Raw genomic sequence first — 17,716 nt, forward strand, 5'->3', positions numbered from 1 at the left:
TGGGATTTGGCCTCTATCCATATCCGCTTGTAAATATTCCCCTATTTCCCCAATACTCCCCAACTATCCCCAATCCCCCATTCCCTAGTCCCATTGCCTGTAAATAACACTCTGTAGAACCGACCTTCCCCTTTTCCCCCCATTAAATGTCGTGCCCAGGTCCACCGCATCTCACGTAGACAACTTTCGGACATCTTGCTAGTTATTCTTAGTCTATGTCAGTTAAGGACTCGTTTCCATTAATTCTGACTCTTCGTTGCACCAGAATGTGATTATATGGCACCAGTAGTGAGTTTAGGACCTTCCCATACCTCCTCCCATCTTCTTCCCCAAACAACAACTACAACAACAACTACAACAACAACTACAACAACAACTACAACAACTACAACAACGGCGCGCGGGGAGTGTGCGTCCTCACTCCGGCTCGGTTAGCCGCCATTACCCATGCGCTCCACGGGGTTACCACGAAGGGGCTGGCTGTCAGCTCCTCATCAAGGGCGGAGCCTGGTAACCCCCCCCGCACCCAATAAGAAGGGCGGACCGATTCCATCTGGGGCGGAGCTAACGAGCCGAGGGCGTGTCACTCCCCGCCGGATATACGCAGCGACTTACCGGATGTGACGTGAGATGCGCCCCCGACTGAAGAAGACAAGTCGCGACCTTCCAGCGCTGAGAGCGACCTCCCCGCATCATTGGACCGGACCGGGTCGATTTGTCCTTGAGCCAAGAGTGCACCTTGAGCCATCGATACCCGCTTTCCTTGCCATCAATCCCCGTGTGAGTCAGTTTTTGTCCTGTTTATCTGTCGTCTGTCGGGGCTATTATAAGAGTGTGTCTAAGTGCCTGCCTTTCTATGCTGTCCCTCTTGTCGTTGTAATCTGACCTTCCGCCCTAATATAACCTCCTCCGGAGGTCTTGAGAACTGAACCCTTGGTGTCGTGTCATTTGAATCCCAGCCGTTGTGTCCTTTTCCTTCATTGACCTAGCATAGCGCGACTCGGACAAGGTTCGAGTATAATCGGGTAACTTGTGCGGACACGGCGGCCATTCCGCTCGGCCCACCATAACATCAAAGTCGTGTCTGTAACAATATTTAAACATACAGCTATTTGATCTTCATTTCAACAATATTTAGAGATGAAGGTGATATAATATAACAAATATCATGAAACATTTACATTTTGTAGTCCATTGTATCTATCTATAATTCCAGTAATCTCTGTGTGTATGTTTGTATGTTTGTATGTTTGTATGTTTGTATGTCTGTATGTCTGTGACCGCTGTTTCTCGACAACCACGGGTCCGATATACTTGAAACTTGCCAGGTATATTGCTGGGGACCTGAGGATGTGCCTTTTCAAGGTTTCATATTAATCGGAGAAGTAGTTACCGAGCTATGTCCAAAAAACGATTCAACCAATCAGAGAGCAGCGAGCTATCACGTGTGCCGAACGTGGCGAACAGACTCTGCCTCGGACGGCACATTTGAGAGCGTATTCATTTATTTCACGTTGGAAAACTATGTTGCCGTTAAACTATGTTTTAAAACTAATTAAAACTAATTTGCGATTCATCGTAACTGCGATTTGCGACCTTCCGGACAGTGAAGACTGCACTTCCGGCAGCCAATCACAGAACGCGTTGTTGCGTAGGCGTGGCCGATGTGAGAGCGAGCCGAGCCGAGCGCGTGCGCCATTACGGTTCGTAATTCGATTTCTTCCGGAGAAAATAATAATTTCTCGATTTCTTATGCGCATTATTTCTCCCAATTCAGTCAGAGCGAAGGGCGGAAGCGAAGAGCGTTGTTTTTTTTGTTTACGGGCGTACGGGCGTACGGGCGGGGTAGAGCGTACGGGTAGCGTTTTTTTTTTTTTTTGGCAAGGAACGGGCACCCACGTACGGGCATGCCCTAGTAATTTAAATAAACATAAATGCAAATTTCACATGTGGAAAAAGTAAGTACACCCCCACATTTATCACTACTTCAAATACCTAAAATTAGAATCAGGTGCACCAGCTCAGGTGCAAATGATTAGAACATCGTTCGAGAGGATCTTGGAGGAACCTGTGTTATTTAAACATCAGACATTTAGTTTGGTTTGCTCTATTTTGTTGAAGTGTGCGGCGTCACCACGCCTAGATCAAAAGAGCTCTCTGAGGCCTTCATAAAGAAGGTTATAGATGCCTACGAGTCTGGGAAGGGATTTGAAAAGATCTCTAAACAATTTGAAATCAATCATTCGACTGTCCGGAAGATCATCTACAAGTGGAGAAGATTCCAAACAACTGCCAACTTCTTCAGGCCAGGCTGCCCCTGCAAGTTCAGCCCGAGATCAGACCGTAAGATTTTTTTTTTTTTTTGTATACTGAATCGAGGCTCGTGAAAGAGCTAACATTTATTTCACAAACAAATCAACCAGACAAACAAAATATACAAAAAGAGGGAGCGGAAGACGATGGGGAGAGAAGGGGAAGCACACAACCACAACATTTGAGAGCAGGGAGAAGTGTGGGAGGGAGAGGGCTTGGGGGGAGGAGGCGTGGGAAGGGGGGGTGGGGGGCGGGAGAGGTATAAAACACAAGGGGACCGAAATTAGCGGGGGTAGAAAAGATCAAGGTTTTGGATGGGGGAGGATAAGAGATGGTGATGAACAGCTGTTTTAAAGACCTGGAGGGTGGAGTGGGATTGAAGAGAGTGAGGGAGTTTGTTCCAGAGGCGGGAGAAAAGAGGAGTGAAGGTGAGCAGAGAGTCTTGATTTTGGCAGTTTAACCATAAGAGGGTTGCAGGCAGATCTTGTGCGACCTGTAGGAATATTTGGGGGACAGAGCCCAGAGAGAGAGCTGGGGGGGGGGGGCAAGGCCAGAGAGGAGTCGGTAGAAGACGGAAAGACCACCAACCTGCCTGCGGTGAGTGAGTGAAAGGCCCTTGGAGTTAGCTTCATCGCGGGAGATTCCAATGATTCTGAACGCTTTGGTTTCAACAGCGTGAACACGAGCTAGGTGTGAGGCAGGAGAACCAGACCAGAGGGGAGAGCAGTATTCCATAGAGCTGCAGATGAAAGCCTTGTTTGTGGTGAGGAGCTCAGGCGTGCCAAGGAAGGACTTCGCATGACGGAGGATGCCCAGTCGGCGACTGGCTTTGGAGGCCAGATTTGGAATGTGGTTTTCCCAGGAAAGATCATGGCAAATAGTGAAACCCAAAAGCTTGAGTGACAGAACTTCTTGGAGAGGATTATTCAGAAAGTGGATGGGAGGGTTGTCCAGTCGGTCTTTTCGGAGAGACATCGTAAGAGTGTGAGATTTATCAGGATTGAAAGACATGTTCCATTTGTTTGCCCATGCTGAAAGATGCTGAAAGAAGTCTCTAAGAACCCCAGAATGTCATCACGGGACCTTCAGGTAGCTCTTGCCACTGTTGATGTCAAAGTGCATGAGTCTACCATTAGAAAGAGGCTCCACAAATTTGATCTACGTGGGAGGTGTGCCAGGAGGAAACCTTTGCTGTCCAGAAAGAACATCAGGGCAAGACTAAAGTTTGCCAATGAACACCTGGGCAAAGACCAGCACTTCTGGAACAATGTGCTCTGGACAGATGACTCAAAGGTGTAGCTATTTGGCCACAGTATCAGAAGGCATGTTTGGCAAAAACCAAAGACAGCATTTGACCACAAGAACCTGATGCCAACTGTAAAGCATGGTGGTGGAAATATTATGGTTTGGGGCAGTTTTGCTGCATCAGGGCCTGGGCAGCTCACCATCATGGAAACCACTATAAATTCTTCATTGTACCAGAGGGTGCTTGAGGATAATGTGAGGCCATCTATCAGAAAGTTGAAGCTCAACCGAAGGTGGACCTTGCAACATGACAACGACCCTAAACATACCAGTAAATCCACCAAGGAATGGCTGAAAAGAAAGAAATGGAGGGTTCTGGAATGGGCAAGTCAAAGCCCGGATCTAAATCCCATTGAGATGTTGTGGGGGGATTTTGAAACGAGCTGTGCATGCAAGAAACCCCTCAAACATCGCACAGCTGAAAGAATTCTGCATGGAGTGGGCAAAAATTTCTCCCAGTCGATGTCAGAGACTGGTAGACAGTTATAAGAAACGCCTACTTGAGGTTGTTTCTGCCAAAGGGGGCAATACCACCTATTAGAGCCAAGGGTGTACTTACCTTTTCCACATGCGAAATTTGCATTTATGTTCATTTAAATTATACAATGGACTACAAAATGTAAATGTTTCATGATATTTGTTATATTATATCACCTTTATCTATCAATATTGTTGAAATGAAGATCAAATAGCTGTATGTTGAAATATGTTGAAAAAGTCAAAACTTTACATGGGGTGCACCTACTTTTTCACGTGACTGTATATATATATATAATTTATTTATATATATATATATAATTTATTTATATATATATATATATATATATATATATATATATATATATATATATATATATATATATATATACATATAACTGTGAGAAATAGTAGAAACTCCACAGTACGAGCAGGGCGTCTCATTTGCATTGAATAAATAATCGGGAGATTGAATAAGACGCGGACGTAGCTTCAGGGCTTCGATCTTTAATTCGACAAGCTTTTGACCAACAAAGGTCTTCTTCTGAGTCGGCCCCAAGTTCTGAGTCGGTCTGAGTTCCGTTGAACTTTCCGTCGGTCTGAGTTCCTTTCCTCCGCCTCATTTATGAGGTCATGAGGAGATTGAGTCCTTCATTTAACACACGCCTAGGCCGTTCACAGCATGAAGCACAGATCCTCCACAGAGACTCGAAGAAGCGCCTTTTTCCTCATGGCCACCTCCTTCATGCAAACCGAATCTTCTTCATACAGTTCACAGAGATCGAATACCTCACACCAACGCACTGAAGCTGCTCATGCCACCCGCTCACGAGCATGGATCGTTTTTTTTGTTTGTTTTGTTTTTACCACCAGGCAAAAGGCGCTCTTCTTTGTCTTCTTTCTCATTTCCCACACTTTCTTGCTTGAAAGAAAAAGGGTTGATTCCTTTCCAAAGCTGTATTTGTGCACCACCACCAACAGTTAAACTCACGTCGTGTAAAGGGAGTGGATATGGGGTAAACTTTAGGAAAAAGGAAAATAAATACGAAAAGGTCCTATTTCTGATCCCACAACTGACCCGGCATTTCTTGCGCAATACACCTTAAACGACACGAGTAGTCATGCATGCTTTGTAGATTATTGACATTTCCACAACCATGAGCAATATATATCAATATACACGTGTACAGTTCCATTACCTGTCCTGTAGCTCCAGGGCCGTGCTCCTGTCTGTGGGCTGGAAGCTGAGTGTTTGAGGCTGTAACACAGAGCTTGTCATTAACGTTGTTTGTTCAAACACAGAGCTTGTCATTAACGTTGTTTGTTCAAACTGTGATCGTCTTTTTGAGAACAAGCCGGCAGGCATGTTTAAAACATTGGTTGGTGTTGCTCCATGCACCATTCAATACCTGGACACTTCCCAGTCCTGGATTAGGAAAACTGTGGGAGAAGAGAGGCTTCCACAGCTTGGTTTTGCTCACATCAAAGTTCACCCTCATCGGAGAATCGCAGGCTTGCATATTGAACCAGATCTGCAAACAAGTTAAAAAGGGCCAAGTAAACATAAATGGTGAAAACTGAAACACACATTTCTTCCCAATTCTATAAAGACTTGCCAATGAGGACAAAAACAAAATAATTATTCATCTGAGCAGGTGAGAAAACTATGACAAACGTAGAATAAAAAGAATGCATCTTATTAATGTGAACATATCAAACAATCTATAAACGCCATCGGTTGCTGCCATCACTCACGGGGGATTGAGTGGGGTGGCTGGGGAAGGGGTTAGGGGGGGCGTTATATTCCAGGAATATACTGCAATGTATAGTGGTATTAAAGCCCACTCGTAGAAAGGATGAGGGATGGTTGGGGAGGGGGGGGGGGGTGGGAGGGTGAATGTTTGACATGTTTCTGGGTAATACTCTTCTTCTTCTTCTTCTTCTTTCATATGTATATTATATATATATAAGCAAAGATTTGCGGTTGGGAGTAAATCCAAATGACTCCATGGTAAGATCTCCAACCTTTAATTGAACAAACAATGACTCAACGTTTCGATTAACAACATGTGACAAAGCCACACGCCTCCGTTAATCTTCCTCAAGAGTGATAAAATCATCTCAACATCCCCTTATATGCAAAGTGGGCGGGGTATATGCAAAGTGGGGTGGGCAAAGCTGGACAGCCAATGAAACCGTATCACACCGCTCTCTCTCGTGAACGGAGACGTTACTGACCAAATTCAAAAATCAACCGCATATTAACGGCTCAAAATAATCCTGTAAGCAATGCTGGATTATAACTCGTGTTTAGAAAATCCGGAACAATCTTTACATTTAATTAAAAGTTAAACTTGTAAATAATTAAATTAAAACTGTAAATATATTAAAGCAAAAAATTTTAAGATAAAATAAAAATTGCCCTAATATCAAGATCATCACATGTGGCCCTATGCGGTAAAGGGGAATGCGGGAAGAAGAGGGGTTATAGGGGGGGATAAAATGGGGGGGGGGGGAACCAGAGGGGGGGTGGAAGCGGATGGGGGGTTTGGGAGAGGGGAGGTTTGGAGGGAGGGGGAGGGGGCAAATTGTCCGAATAAAAACCTTGTGTGACATTATGTGGACTCGTTGTTCAAAGTACGGAATGCCTGCTTCGTTTACACAAGAGTGGGTCATACGCTACCGGTAAGTCAACTACCTCTTGTGTGATCGAGGTAACAGTTTCTTCCGTGTGCCAAGCCTCCAAAACACGTCTTCTGTTTCTGTTGGGTGTGGAACCCAAAATATTAACCCTATCCCATAAAGGTGTGTGGCCTTCCTTAAGGCCGTGTTTGGCAATAGCAGATCTGCTGGGAAAATTACATTCAAATGCTTTTTGGTGTTCAGCAATACGTTGACCTAAGGTCCTCCCGGTTTCACCCACATACTCAGCTCCACAACCACAGGGCACTACGTATACCACCCCTGACCTATCCTTCCTCGGAAGCTTGTCCTTGACCCTCATAAGGGCTTGGCGAAGGGTGAAACCCGGTGTGAAACTAACCCTCACTCCTGCCGATTTCAAAATTCTGCCGACCCTCTGTGAAACCCCCGGGACAAAAGGGAGAACACACAAACCCTTTGGTTGTTCTCTCGGTCTCAGCCTGTTGTGTGGGGAAGCCCTTATCGTTTTCTTGTTGGGTAACAAGCTGTCAGGATAACCATTTGCCCTCAACACATTTTGAAGATGGTCCACCTCACTCATCTTGTCTTCAAAGGTAGATGGTACCTCACGTGCTCTTTTTGAGAGGGTGTGCACAACCGATCTTTTGTGTTCCATTGGATGGCAAAAATTGAAATCAAGGTAGCGATTGGTTTTCTGTACACTGTTACCTTTAAGGCTCCTTTGGGATCCCTTTGGGATTTTGTCGGCAGCTTACTTTTTCCACATGCGAAATTTGCATTCAGGTTTATTTAAATTATACAATGGACTACAAAATGTAAATGTTTCATGATATTTGTTATATTATATCACCTTTATCTGTCAATATTGTTGAAATGAAGATCAAATAGCTGAATGTTGAAATATGTTGAAAAAGTCAAAACTTTACATGGGATGTACTTACTTTTTCACGTGACTGTATATGTATACATAAATAAATAGCTTTTTCTTTTTTTCTTCTCTCTCTTCTCTCTTCTCTCTTCTCTCTTCTCTCTTCTCTCTTCTCTCTCTCTCTCTCTCTCTCTCTCTCTCTCTCTCTCTCTCTCTCTCTCTCTCTCTCTCTCTCTCTCTCTCTCTCTCTCTCTCTCTCTCTCTCTCTCTCTCTCTCTCTCTCTCTCTCTCTCTCATGCACAGCCACATCATTTAAGTTACAAACTCCAAACTTAGGGTATGAATACAACTTTGTGTGGGAGGTAACACAAGCTATGGCCACACACCGTGTGGGGAGAGGTGGGGGGAGGGGAGGAGACATAAGTTCTCCATGTCCATTGGTTCAAAATTTTGACCATATTCTACTTTTTACTAATGCGGGCAGTGGCCATCTTGGATTTGGCCCTCTGGCGGAGTTTGTCCACATTTCCGCAAGTGACGTGGACTTATTTTTTTCGAAGTACTGCAACGAATCAAAATCCAGCATCAAACTTTCCTATGCTGTGAGTGGTCACGGGACATCAATATATAACCTACTATTAGTGAAGAAACTCTTCGACAGAAGCGACACTCTGTATAGAGCATGGTACAAAAAGTGAAAGTAACTCACGTTGTCTGTGCCCACCAAACTGCCAACGCTCTGCAAGGGGCAGAAGGAATCAAATTGCTGGTACCTCTGCCCACTGCTCGCGTTCCAAATGAGGTAACTCATGTCATCTTCTTTCGTTAAGACGTATGCAGTCGGACCCTGGTAAACAATGAACAAGTAAGCACGATTTCCTACAAAACCTGACACTCTTCAAGAAGTGCTTCCTTTGGGAATTATTTCCTGGAAGCATGGTATTTGCTTCCTGCAGCGTCTCACAGAAGGGCGTATACATGTTATACTGTGATACTAACATTTACACCAACGTACTTTAAAATAAACAACATGAAAGAAACAAATCGTGCATGGGATTCCAACCTTGGATCACAACATCATGGGCTAGGGAATCCGAACCAAAGAAAATGTCATCTCGTTTAATCCAAACCAGATGTTTGTCCCAGCAATGTGTTTTGGGAACATTTGGAAATGTATTCAATATGATCTTGAATCCCTGAGTTGAACATTGAAGGTCAGAACTATGAAAAAAACAAACGACTTTTTAACCCAAACTCTCAAGCTCAAACATGTTAAATGGGAACTTTCCAGCAAACGTCTCCTGTTCTTCCTCTGCTCCAATTGGTTCATCTGATCAGATGCTGATGAGAGCCAACATCTCCCTAGCTATTCTCAGAGAACCAGTGCCGGCGACTCTGGCATTTCGCTCAGGTACATTGGCAAGGCACATCGGCAGGGTACATCGGCAGGGTACATCGGCAGGGTACATCGGCAGGGTACATTGCCAGGGTACATTGGCAGGGTACATCGGCAGGGTACATTGGCAAGTTGCCATTTCTTTTCAGAATCAATCCTTTTCAATTTTCAGAACTCTGCCTCAGCGGATGTTAATGTGGCCTGGGAATCTTGTCATCAGTTACCAGATCACGTCTTCAGTAGTTATCATCTCTGACCCATTTAATACTGAATCATGTGGTGAGACGGTTACCTTGAAACAACTTGCTTTCTCTTCTATGAATGTCAATCTCACTGAAGGCGACCTCAGCCATTTGGACAAAAGCCCGCAAGATGTGTCGTCCACTCTCAGGAGAGACAGACACATCAACTGTCCAACTTCAAGATAGAACTTTCAAACTTGTCTCCCTCCTCGAAAACCCACTGGTGGATAAATCTGTCTCTGGAGTACGCTCCCCTTCATCCATTCGCTCTCTTCAAACGGCTACACAGCTGACTCCGCTCATGAGAAAGCCGAATTCCTCAACTCTGTGTTTGCCTCAAAATCTTGTGTCCCAAACCCATCACTCTCTGTACCCACCATACCCAGTCGAACCCAACTGCTCCTGGACTCTGTGTCCTACTCTCCTGGCAAGGTGGAGAAGTTTCTGTCAAACCTCGACTCTGATTCTGCAACTGGACCAGACCTCATCAGCCCACTGTTCCTAAAATTATGCTCTGCCACTCTATCTCAGTATCTCGCCCTCTCTCTGTTCTCTTCACCCTCTCTTTTGCTCAAGGTCATCTGTCATCAGCTTGGAAATCAGCCAACATTACCACTTTACACAAAAAGGTGCAAAAACAGATCCTTGCAACTACAGACCAATCAGCCTGCTCCCAATTATCAGCAAAGTCATGGAATCCATCATTGCTTCGGGTATCAAATCCTTCCTCTTCTCCAATGGCTTGATCTCTGATCATCAATTTGGATTCAGACCAGGTCATTCTACTCTGGACATGCTGCTTCTGCTGTCTCAACAATGGATGAAGGTCCTCAATGCCAAACAGGAAATCAGAGCTGTCTCCCTTGACATATCATGTGCCTTTGATACGGTCTGGCACCCCGCTCTGCTCACGAAATTCTCCTCCTGTGGTATACATAGAAATCTCCACGCATGGCTTGCAGACTTCCTCTCTGGTCGTAGTCAACGTGTGGCCCTGAATGGGTTTCTCTCATCTCCACTTCCTGTTCAGGCTGGAGTTCCCCAAGGCAGTGTTCTGGGCCCTGTGCTTTTTCTTGTCTTCATCAATGATCTCTCCAACTCTCTGGAAAATCCTCTCTATCTCTTTGCTGATGGCTCCACTCTCTGCCGCTCCATACCCCATCCCTCAAGTCGGCAGTCTGCAGCCTCCTCACTCTTTGCAGACCTAGACAAAATCACAGACTGGTCAAACAAGTGGAACATGTCTTTCAATCCTGACAAATCTCACACTCTCACTATGTCTCTCCGAAAAGACTATCTGGAAAACCCCCCCATCTACTTTCTCAACAATCCTCTCAACAATCTCAACAATCCTACTCTCTCAACAACCGAAGTTCTGTCGCTCAAGCTTTTGGGTCTCACTATCTGCCATGATCTTTCCTGGGAAAACCACATTTCCAAGCTGGCCTACAAAGCCAGTCACGGACTGGGCATCCTCCGTCGTGCGAAGTTCTTCCTTGGCACACCTGAGCTCCTCACCACATACAAGGCTTTCATCTGCAACTCAATGGAATACTGCTCTCCCCTCTGGGCTGGTGCTCCTGCCTCACACCTCGCTCGGCTTCACGCTGTTGGAACCAAAGCTTTCAGAATCATTGGAATCTCCCGCGATGAAGCTAACTCCGAGGGCCTTTCACTCACTCACCGCAGGCAGGTTGGTGGTCTTTCTGCCTTCTACCGACTCCTCTCTGGCCTAGCCTCCTCTGCTCTGTCTGTGCTCTGTCCCCAAAATATTCCTGCAGGTCGCACAAGATCTGCCAGCTACCCTCTTCTGGTGAAATTGCAAAAATCAAGACTCTCTGCTCACTTTCACTCCTTCATTCCTCTTTTCTGCCGCCTCTGGAACAAACCCCTCACTCTATTCAATCCCACTCCACCCTCCAGGTCTTTAAAACAGCTGTTCACCACCATCTCTTATCTTCCCCCATCCAAAACCTTGATCTTTTCTATCCCCATTAATTCATCCCAGATCCACTTTTTGAAATACCAACTTATTTCCTGGAAGTCCTAGCTGTGTCCATGTGTTTTTTTTTGTTTTTTTTACCTCTCCCACCCCCCCTTCCCACACCTCCTCCGCCTCCTCGATCTTGTATACAAAATAATAATGAAAAAAAAGGTTAAGATTAAGGTAGGTCACAAATTCAAGGCATGCTTACCTCTGGTATAGCAGAACCCAACAGCAGCCAGGACTTTTTTCCAAGTGCCAGAAAAAAACAGCAGAGTAGCACAGAATGTTCCTCTTCATCTCCGCACAAGAGTGTCAGGAATTGCTTCCATGGAACAGACATATAATTCTATTTCAATGGGTTCATACTCGTACATGCACCTTCAAAAAAGACCGAGGCTGTGCGTGCAAACCATACAAGTATCCTTAGCCAACCACAATATGCTATAAGGAAGGTCTATATCTTACGTCACAAGTGGTCCACAGGTCACAGATGCCAGAAAACGTGACGCTGTCTGGGGTAAAAGGGATGAGGGAGATGAACCGTGCAAGCAGCTCCTGCAATAAATGATAGGATGGAGGTGACAGGGTGATGGACCTTCGCCTTAAAGTTGAAAATGGGAACTACAATTCAATATGATCAAAAACCTTGGAGAAATAACTCTTGAAATAACCTTGGAGAAAGAGCTACAAGTACAAACTAATGTTGCTGATGGTGTTGGAGGTTAAATATGTCGGGATTAACGGACATGAACTCTGGGTAAAAAACAACTATAATGGAATCTGTAGGTGATGTGATGACACTGTAGGTGATGACAAAACAACTATAATGGATGACATTACCTATACTTACAACTAATACATAACATCATCAATTCATTATTTATACTTACAACTAATACATAACATCATCAATTCATTATTTATACTTACAACTAATACATAACATCATCAATTCATTATTTATACTTACTATTAATACTGTCATGAAATTGTGTCTAAGTCTGAACCCAGGTGACAATGCGACTTCTGTCCACTGCGCGACAGTTATAAGAATTCGGGCATCCAGCGCAATGATCATTCCTGTGACATTTACTGTATGTTACGTAGGTGCATAAATAGATGGTACGTACAACCACTTTGTTTGAGGCTTGCTTGTGCTCGTTTTAAACCCATTACTTATCCAGATGAATGCTGAATATTGATATGATGTTCGCTGGTTATCTTTACAGGAATTGCGAGGGATCTATTTCGATTAAACTCACGAACTGAGCCAATGTTGTAACTCTGGTTTTTACATCAATTAATCGAAATACATCTCTTGCCTTGAACGAGTTCGTCATGATTCACAAGCTGATACATGTACCGATCTTCGGAGCAGACCCTCAAGCGCCGGACTCGTCTGCACAGCTCCAGCACAGGCTACGTCTAATGACAAGCTACCTGGGAGCCCAGGCGGACCTCTCGGACGAGACCAAGCTAGCTGTTCTCAATTCCCATGTGTCCCATTCCGTCTACGTGTACATTTTTCAGTGCGACACTTTCGCTGCCGCCGAAGTGGAACTACGTCGAATGTACATTAAGACTCGGAGCGTGGTCTATACTCGCTACCTGCTCGCTTCACGACGACAGGACCCTTCGGAATTCATCGACCACTTCATCCAGGACCTCCGTCGTTTAGCGAAGGACTGTACAGCTGCAACTTGGATGCACGAACAGATGTGTGACGATTTGATGCATGATTCTTTTGTTTCGGGGATTCACTCGCTGATAATATGTCAAAGATTGCTGGAAACGATGGATCTAACGCTGGCAAAGGCTCATGAGTTGGCACTCGTGTACTATGAGGCGCAGACACAATCGGAAGCGTACGGACGCCCGGACGACACTGGGGCGATAACTGGTGAGCGACCGGTGAGTGCTGCTACGTCGGAGCGAACGGATGCTGAACCTCCGCTGGAATTGGGGACAACTGACACTCTCGAGGCTTCAGGCACGAGCGTGACAGCCGCTGCTGCTGCTGCTCCATCTGTCGGGAGTAACGCTAAGTGCTTTTTCTGCGGAAACCGGAATCATTTGAGGACAGTTTGTCCAGCCCGAGAAGCGATGTGTCACTCGTGCTCTCGGAAAGGTCATTTTGCAAAGGTATGCCGATCGTCACGAGGCTGTCGAACTCGCTCGACATTGTCTGTGATTCTCTCACGGCTTGAGGCACAATCAGCACCCCGCGTGGCCTTGACTGGGATCACCTCCCCATGCGGGCCTCGCGCGGCACACGCGACCTTGACTAGGATCATCTCGCCGACCGAGAGACAATCGGCGCCTCGCGCGTCTCGAGCGACCTTGTCTGGGATCCTTTCATCGCCTGGGGCTCGATCTGCTTCACGCTCGATGCTGGCCGGCGTCGGCCCCACGCACGTGGCTCGATCACCCCCTCTGGATGATTCGACAACTACCGGGACGTCTGCACTGTCCAATGCTGTTATTCCAGTTATGATTGAGGGACAGATGGCAAACGCTTTGATCGACACGGGCTCTACTGATAGCTATGTTGACATGCGACTCATCCAGAAGTATGGCTGGCCGATTCTCGGGACAATACGCCACATTTTCATGGCTTCCCAAGCTCTTTGGTTGCGTACTAAAGGCGAATGCAGACTGAAGCTAGTAATTAATGGCCGAATGTTTCCGGATGTGCATTTAATGGTCTTGCCCATGATATGTGCCGAAGTATTGCTAGGACACGATTTTCTCCATCGTCATGGTCGTTTAGAAATGCAATTTGGTGGTGACAACACTCTTTATGTGTGTGCTCTGGCCGGGATGGAAATTGAACCCCTGTCGCTGTTTCCCAATTTGACTCCTGATTGCACCCTGGTTGCCGTCAAATCGCTACTCACGTGCTGACACGCAATTTATTGCTGAGGAGACTAGTCGACTTCTAAAGGAGGGCATAATCGAACCTAGTCGATCGCCTTGGAGAGCTCACGTTTTGGTAGTCCAGACCGAAACTCATCACAAACGCTTGGTAATCGACTACTCACAGATGATTAATCCGTTTACGCAATTTGGACGCCTACACGCTCCCGGGATTGGATTCCCTGGTCCTACAGGTGGCACAGTACTCGGTAGACAGCACTTTAGATCTCCGAAGCGCGTATCATCAGATTCCAATTGTGGAGGCCGATCGCATCTATACCGGGTTTGAATCTGGACAGCGGTTGTACCAGTTCACTCGATTGCCTTTTGGAGTCACAAGTGGGTCCTGCTTCCAAAGGGCCATGGATGACATAATTGCGAGGGAACACTTAACAGATGTCTTCGTTTACCTGGACAACCTAACGGTTTGTGGGTACGATCAAGCTCATCATGATGCTAATCTGCAGCGCTTCCTCAAGGTTGCGCGACAGTACCTGCTGACTCTGAACGAGGCTAAATGTCACTATTAAGCTCGAATGATAGACCTCCTGGGGTACACTGTGACCCAGGGCACTATCAACCCAGACAAAGAGCGACTGCGACCCTTGCCCGACATGGCCCCGCCACATGATCGCGCTTCTTTGAAGCGTGCCCTCAGGCTTTTTGCACATTATTCAAAGTGGGTCCAAAACTTTTCTGAAAAGCTCCGGCCCCTTGTGGATTGCAAAGTGTTTCCCATGTGTCATGCCGCCAAGGTCGCTTTCCATGGCCTGAAGTCAGACATCGCTGGCGCCGCTGTGTCATCTATAGATGAAAACAAGCCCTTTGTTTTGGAAAGCGATGCGTCGGACCACGCGATAGCTGCCACACTCTCTCAAGGGTGGCAACCTGTGGCCTTCTTTTCGAGGACCCTCTCCTCCGCAGAGAAACGTCATTCGTCTGTCAAATAAGAAGCCTACGCCATAGTTGAGTCTATTAGGCGTTGGAGGCCATATTTGCTTGGCAAACGTTTCGAGGTCATTACTGATCAGCAAAGCGTCGCTTTCATGTATGACACGTGCCATTCCCAGCGCATTAACAATGAGAAAATCACTCGGTGGAGAATAGAATTAGCAGATTATTGCTACATCATCAAGTATCGCTCGGGGCGGGATAATCTCGCAGCAGACGCATTATCACGACCAGCGGTGTGTGCGAGTCTCACCTCCTTTGAGGATCTGCGTGTTCTTCATGAAACGTTGTGCCATCCCTGTGTGACTTGATTAGCTCATTATGTGCATAGATGCAACTTGCCCTACTCGGTTGAGGAAGTTCGCCAGCTATGCCGCACTTGTTCTGTTTGTGCTGAACGCAAACCTCGTTTCTACAAACCACAGCTGGGTACACTGATCCAGGCCACTCGGCCATGGGAGAGATTGGCTTTGGACTTCAAAGGGCCCCGCCCGGCTTCGTGTCTACCTGCTAGTCCTGGCCTTCTAGTCTTCTAGTCCTCCTTCTCGGCTTCGGATAGCTCTCGCTATCTTCTCACGATAGTTGACGAGTTCTCCAGATTCCCTTTTGCTTTCCCGTGCTAGTCCTGGCCTCCCGGCTTCGGATAGCTCTCGCTATCTTCTCATGATAGTTGACGAGTTCTCCAGATTCCCTTTTGCTTTCCCGTGCAGTGATATGTCCGCTGTGACGGTTATCCGGTGTCTGCAGATTTTGTTTTACATGTTCGGGAATCCGGCTGACGTGCACACCGATCGAGGTGCTGTGTTTCTGTCCCAGGATGTGAGAACCTTTTTGCTCCAGCGCAACATAGCTTCTAGCTATACTACTCTGTACAGGCCACAGGCGAACGGTCAGGTGGAAAGATTTAATGGCATTATATCGAAGGCCATTACTCTGGGCCTTAGGTCCCGCAGATTATGACTGGACCGATGGACCTGGATGGTACGGTACATGGGGTGTTAAGCTCGATCAGGACTTTATTGTTCACGGCTACCAATCCAACCCCTCACGACCGTCTGTTTCGTTACGCGCGCCGTTCAGGAGGTGTCCGACCTTTGCCGGGCTGGCTAGCTGAGCCCGGACCGGCTTTCCTCAAATGTACGGTTCGCCAAAGTAAATATGACCCGCTCGTCGACAATGTTCATATCCTCCAAGCCAATCCTGAGCACGCTCGAGTGCTGCTGCCAAATGGACGCGAGTCTACAGTTTTGGTGCGTTATCTTTCTCCATGCGGGGATACCGTGCGGCCGGAACTCAGCCCGGGGGATCCGTTGATGGGGAATTCACCGTCAATCTCGCCCCCGCACGCGCCCGACCTGATCGGCATTGAGGCACCGCCACCATCACCCGAGATTGGTGGTTATCCCAATGAGGGGGAATTCGGACTCATGGCTGAAGCTCCTGATGCCTATCGAACTCGCGCCGGAAGAGAAATTCGCCGTCCCGATCATCATGGCTGGGATTGACATGAATGGCTGCTTTATGTAACCATCTGCTAACTGATGTTTTCTATACTGCTATATAGCTTGCTAGCTTGATCTCACCACTAGGGGTAGTGCAGTTATAACGCCGGGGAGAATGTCATGAAATTGTGTTTTAAATTGAAACCGAGGTGACAATGCGACTTCTGTCCACTGCACGGCAGTTATAAGAATTCCGACATCCAGCGCAATGATCATTCCTGTGACATTTACTGAATGTTACGTAGGTGCTTAAATAGATGGTACGTACAACCAATTTGTTTGAGGCTTGCTTGTGCTCGTTTGTAAACCCATTACTGATCCAGATGAATGCTGAATATTGATATGATGTTCGCTGGTTTTCTTTACAGGAATTGCGAGGGATCTATTTCGATTAAACTCATGAACTGAGCCAATGTTGTAACTCTGGTTTTTACAACAAATACATAACATCATCAATTCATTATTTATACTGACTAAAAATACATAACATCATCAATTCATTATCTATACTTACTACAAATACATAACATCATCAATTCATTATTTATACTTACTACTAATACATAACATCATCGATTCATTATTTATACTTACGACTAATACAGACCATCATCAATTCATTATTTATACTTACTAATTATACATAACATCATCAATTCATTATTTATACTTCCTACTAATACATAACATCATCAATTCATTATTTATACTTACTACTAATACATAACATCATCGATTCATTACCTATACATACAAGTAATACATAACATCATCAATTCATTATTTACTAGCCGAAACCCGTGGAACATCCACGGAAGGGAGGATGTGGTGTATGGATAGAGTGTACCATTATGGATGGCATAGGGGATTTGCTTGTCCGAGTAAGAGTTAGGAAGAAAGATGAGAATGAAGAGTGCGTGTATGAACAATGATCGCCGACACCGGCACAAATGCATGCTCTAGATTGTCCACTCAGTGGACGGCTTGCTTTCGCCTTCGCCTGTCCAATCAGCGGACGGCTTGCTTCGCCTTCACCCAGCAGATGCCAATACGATGGCGTCTTAAGATGGCGTCGTATCGGCAGTTAATCGGATG

The 17,716-nt window shown here is 46.0% G+C and overlaps 1 protein-coding gene across 1 annotated transcript in view; it reads right to left on the reverse strand.

Moving 5' to 3' along the window:
• CC2D2A (coiled-coil and C2 domain containing 2A) overlaps positions 1 to 17,716 on the reverse strand; it is a 486,222-nt gene that overhangs the window by 31,097 nt on the left and 437,409 nt on the right. The window contains exons 24-28 of the mRNA XM_078772721.1: positions 11,718 to 11,807; positions 11,461 to 11,574; positions 8,337 to 8,474; positions 5,505 to 5,627; positions 5,295 to 5,353 (exon numbers count right to left, since the gene is read on the reverse strand). Coding sequence (XP_078628847.1) covers positions 5,295 to 5,353; positions 5,505 to 5,627; positions 8,337 to 8,474; positions 11,461 to 11,574; positions 11,718 to 11,807 — 524 coding nt within the window. The remainder of the gene's footprint in view (positions 1 to 5,294; positions 5,354 to 5,504; positions 5,628 to 8,336; positions 8,475 to 11,460; positions 11,575 to 11,717; positions 11,808 to 17,716) is intronic.

The sequence above is a fragment of the Myxine glutinosa genome, chromosome 2, assembly GCF_964187855.1.
Source record: "Myxine glutinosa chromosome 2, kmMyxGlut1.1, whole genome shotgun sequence".
NCBI classification, from domain to species: domain Eukaryota; kingdom Metazoa; phylum Chordata; class Myxini; order Myxiniformes; family Myxinidae; genus Myxine; species Myxine glutinosa.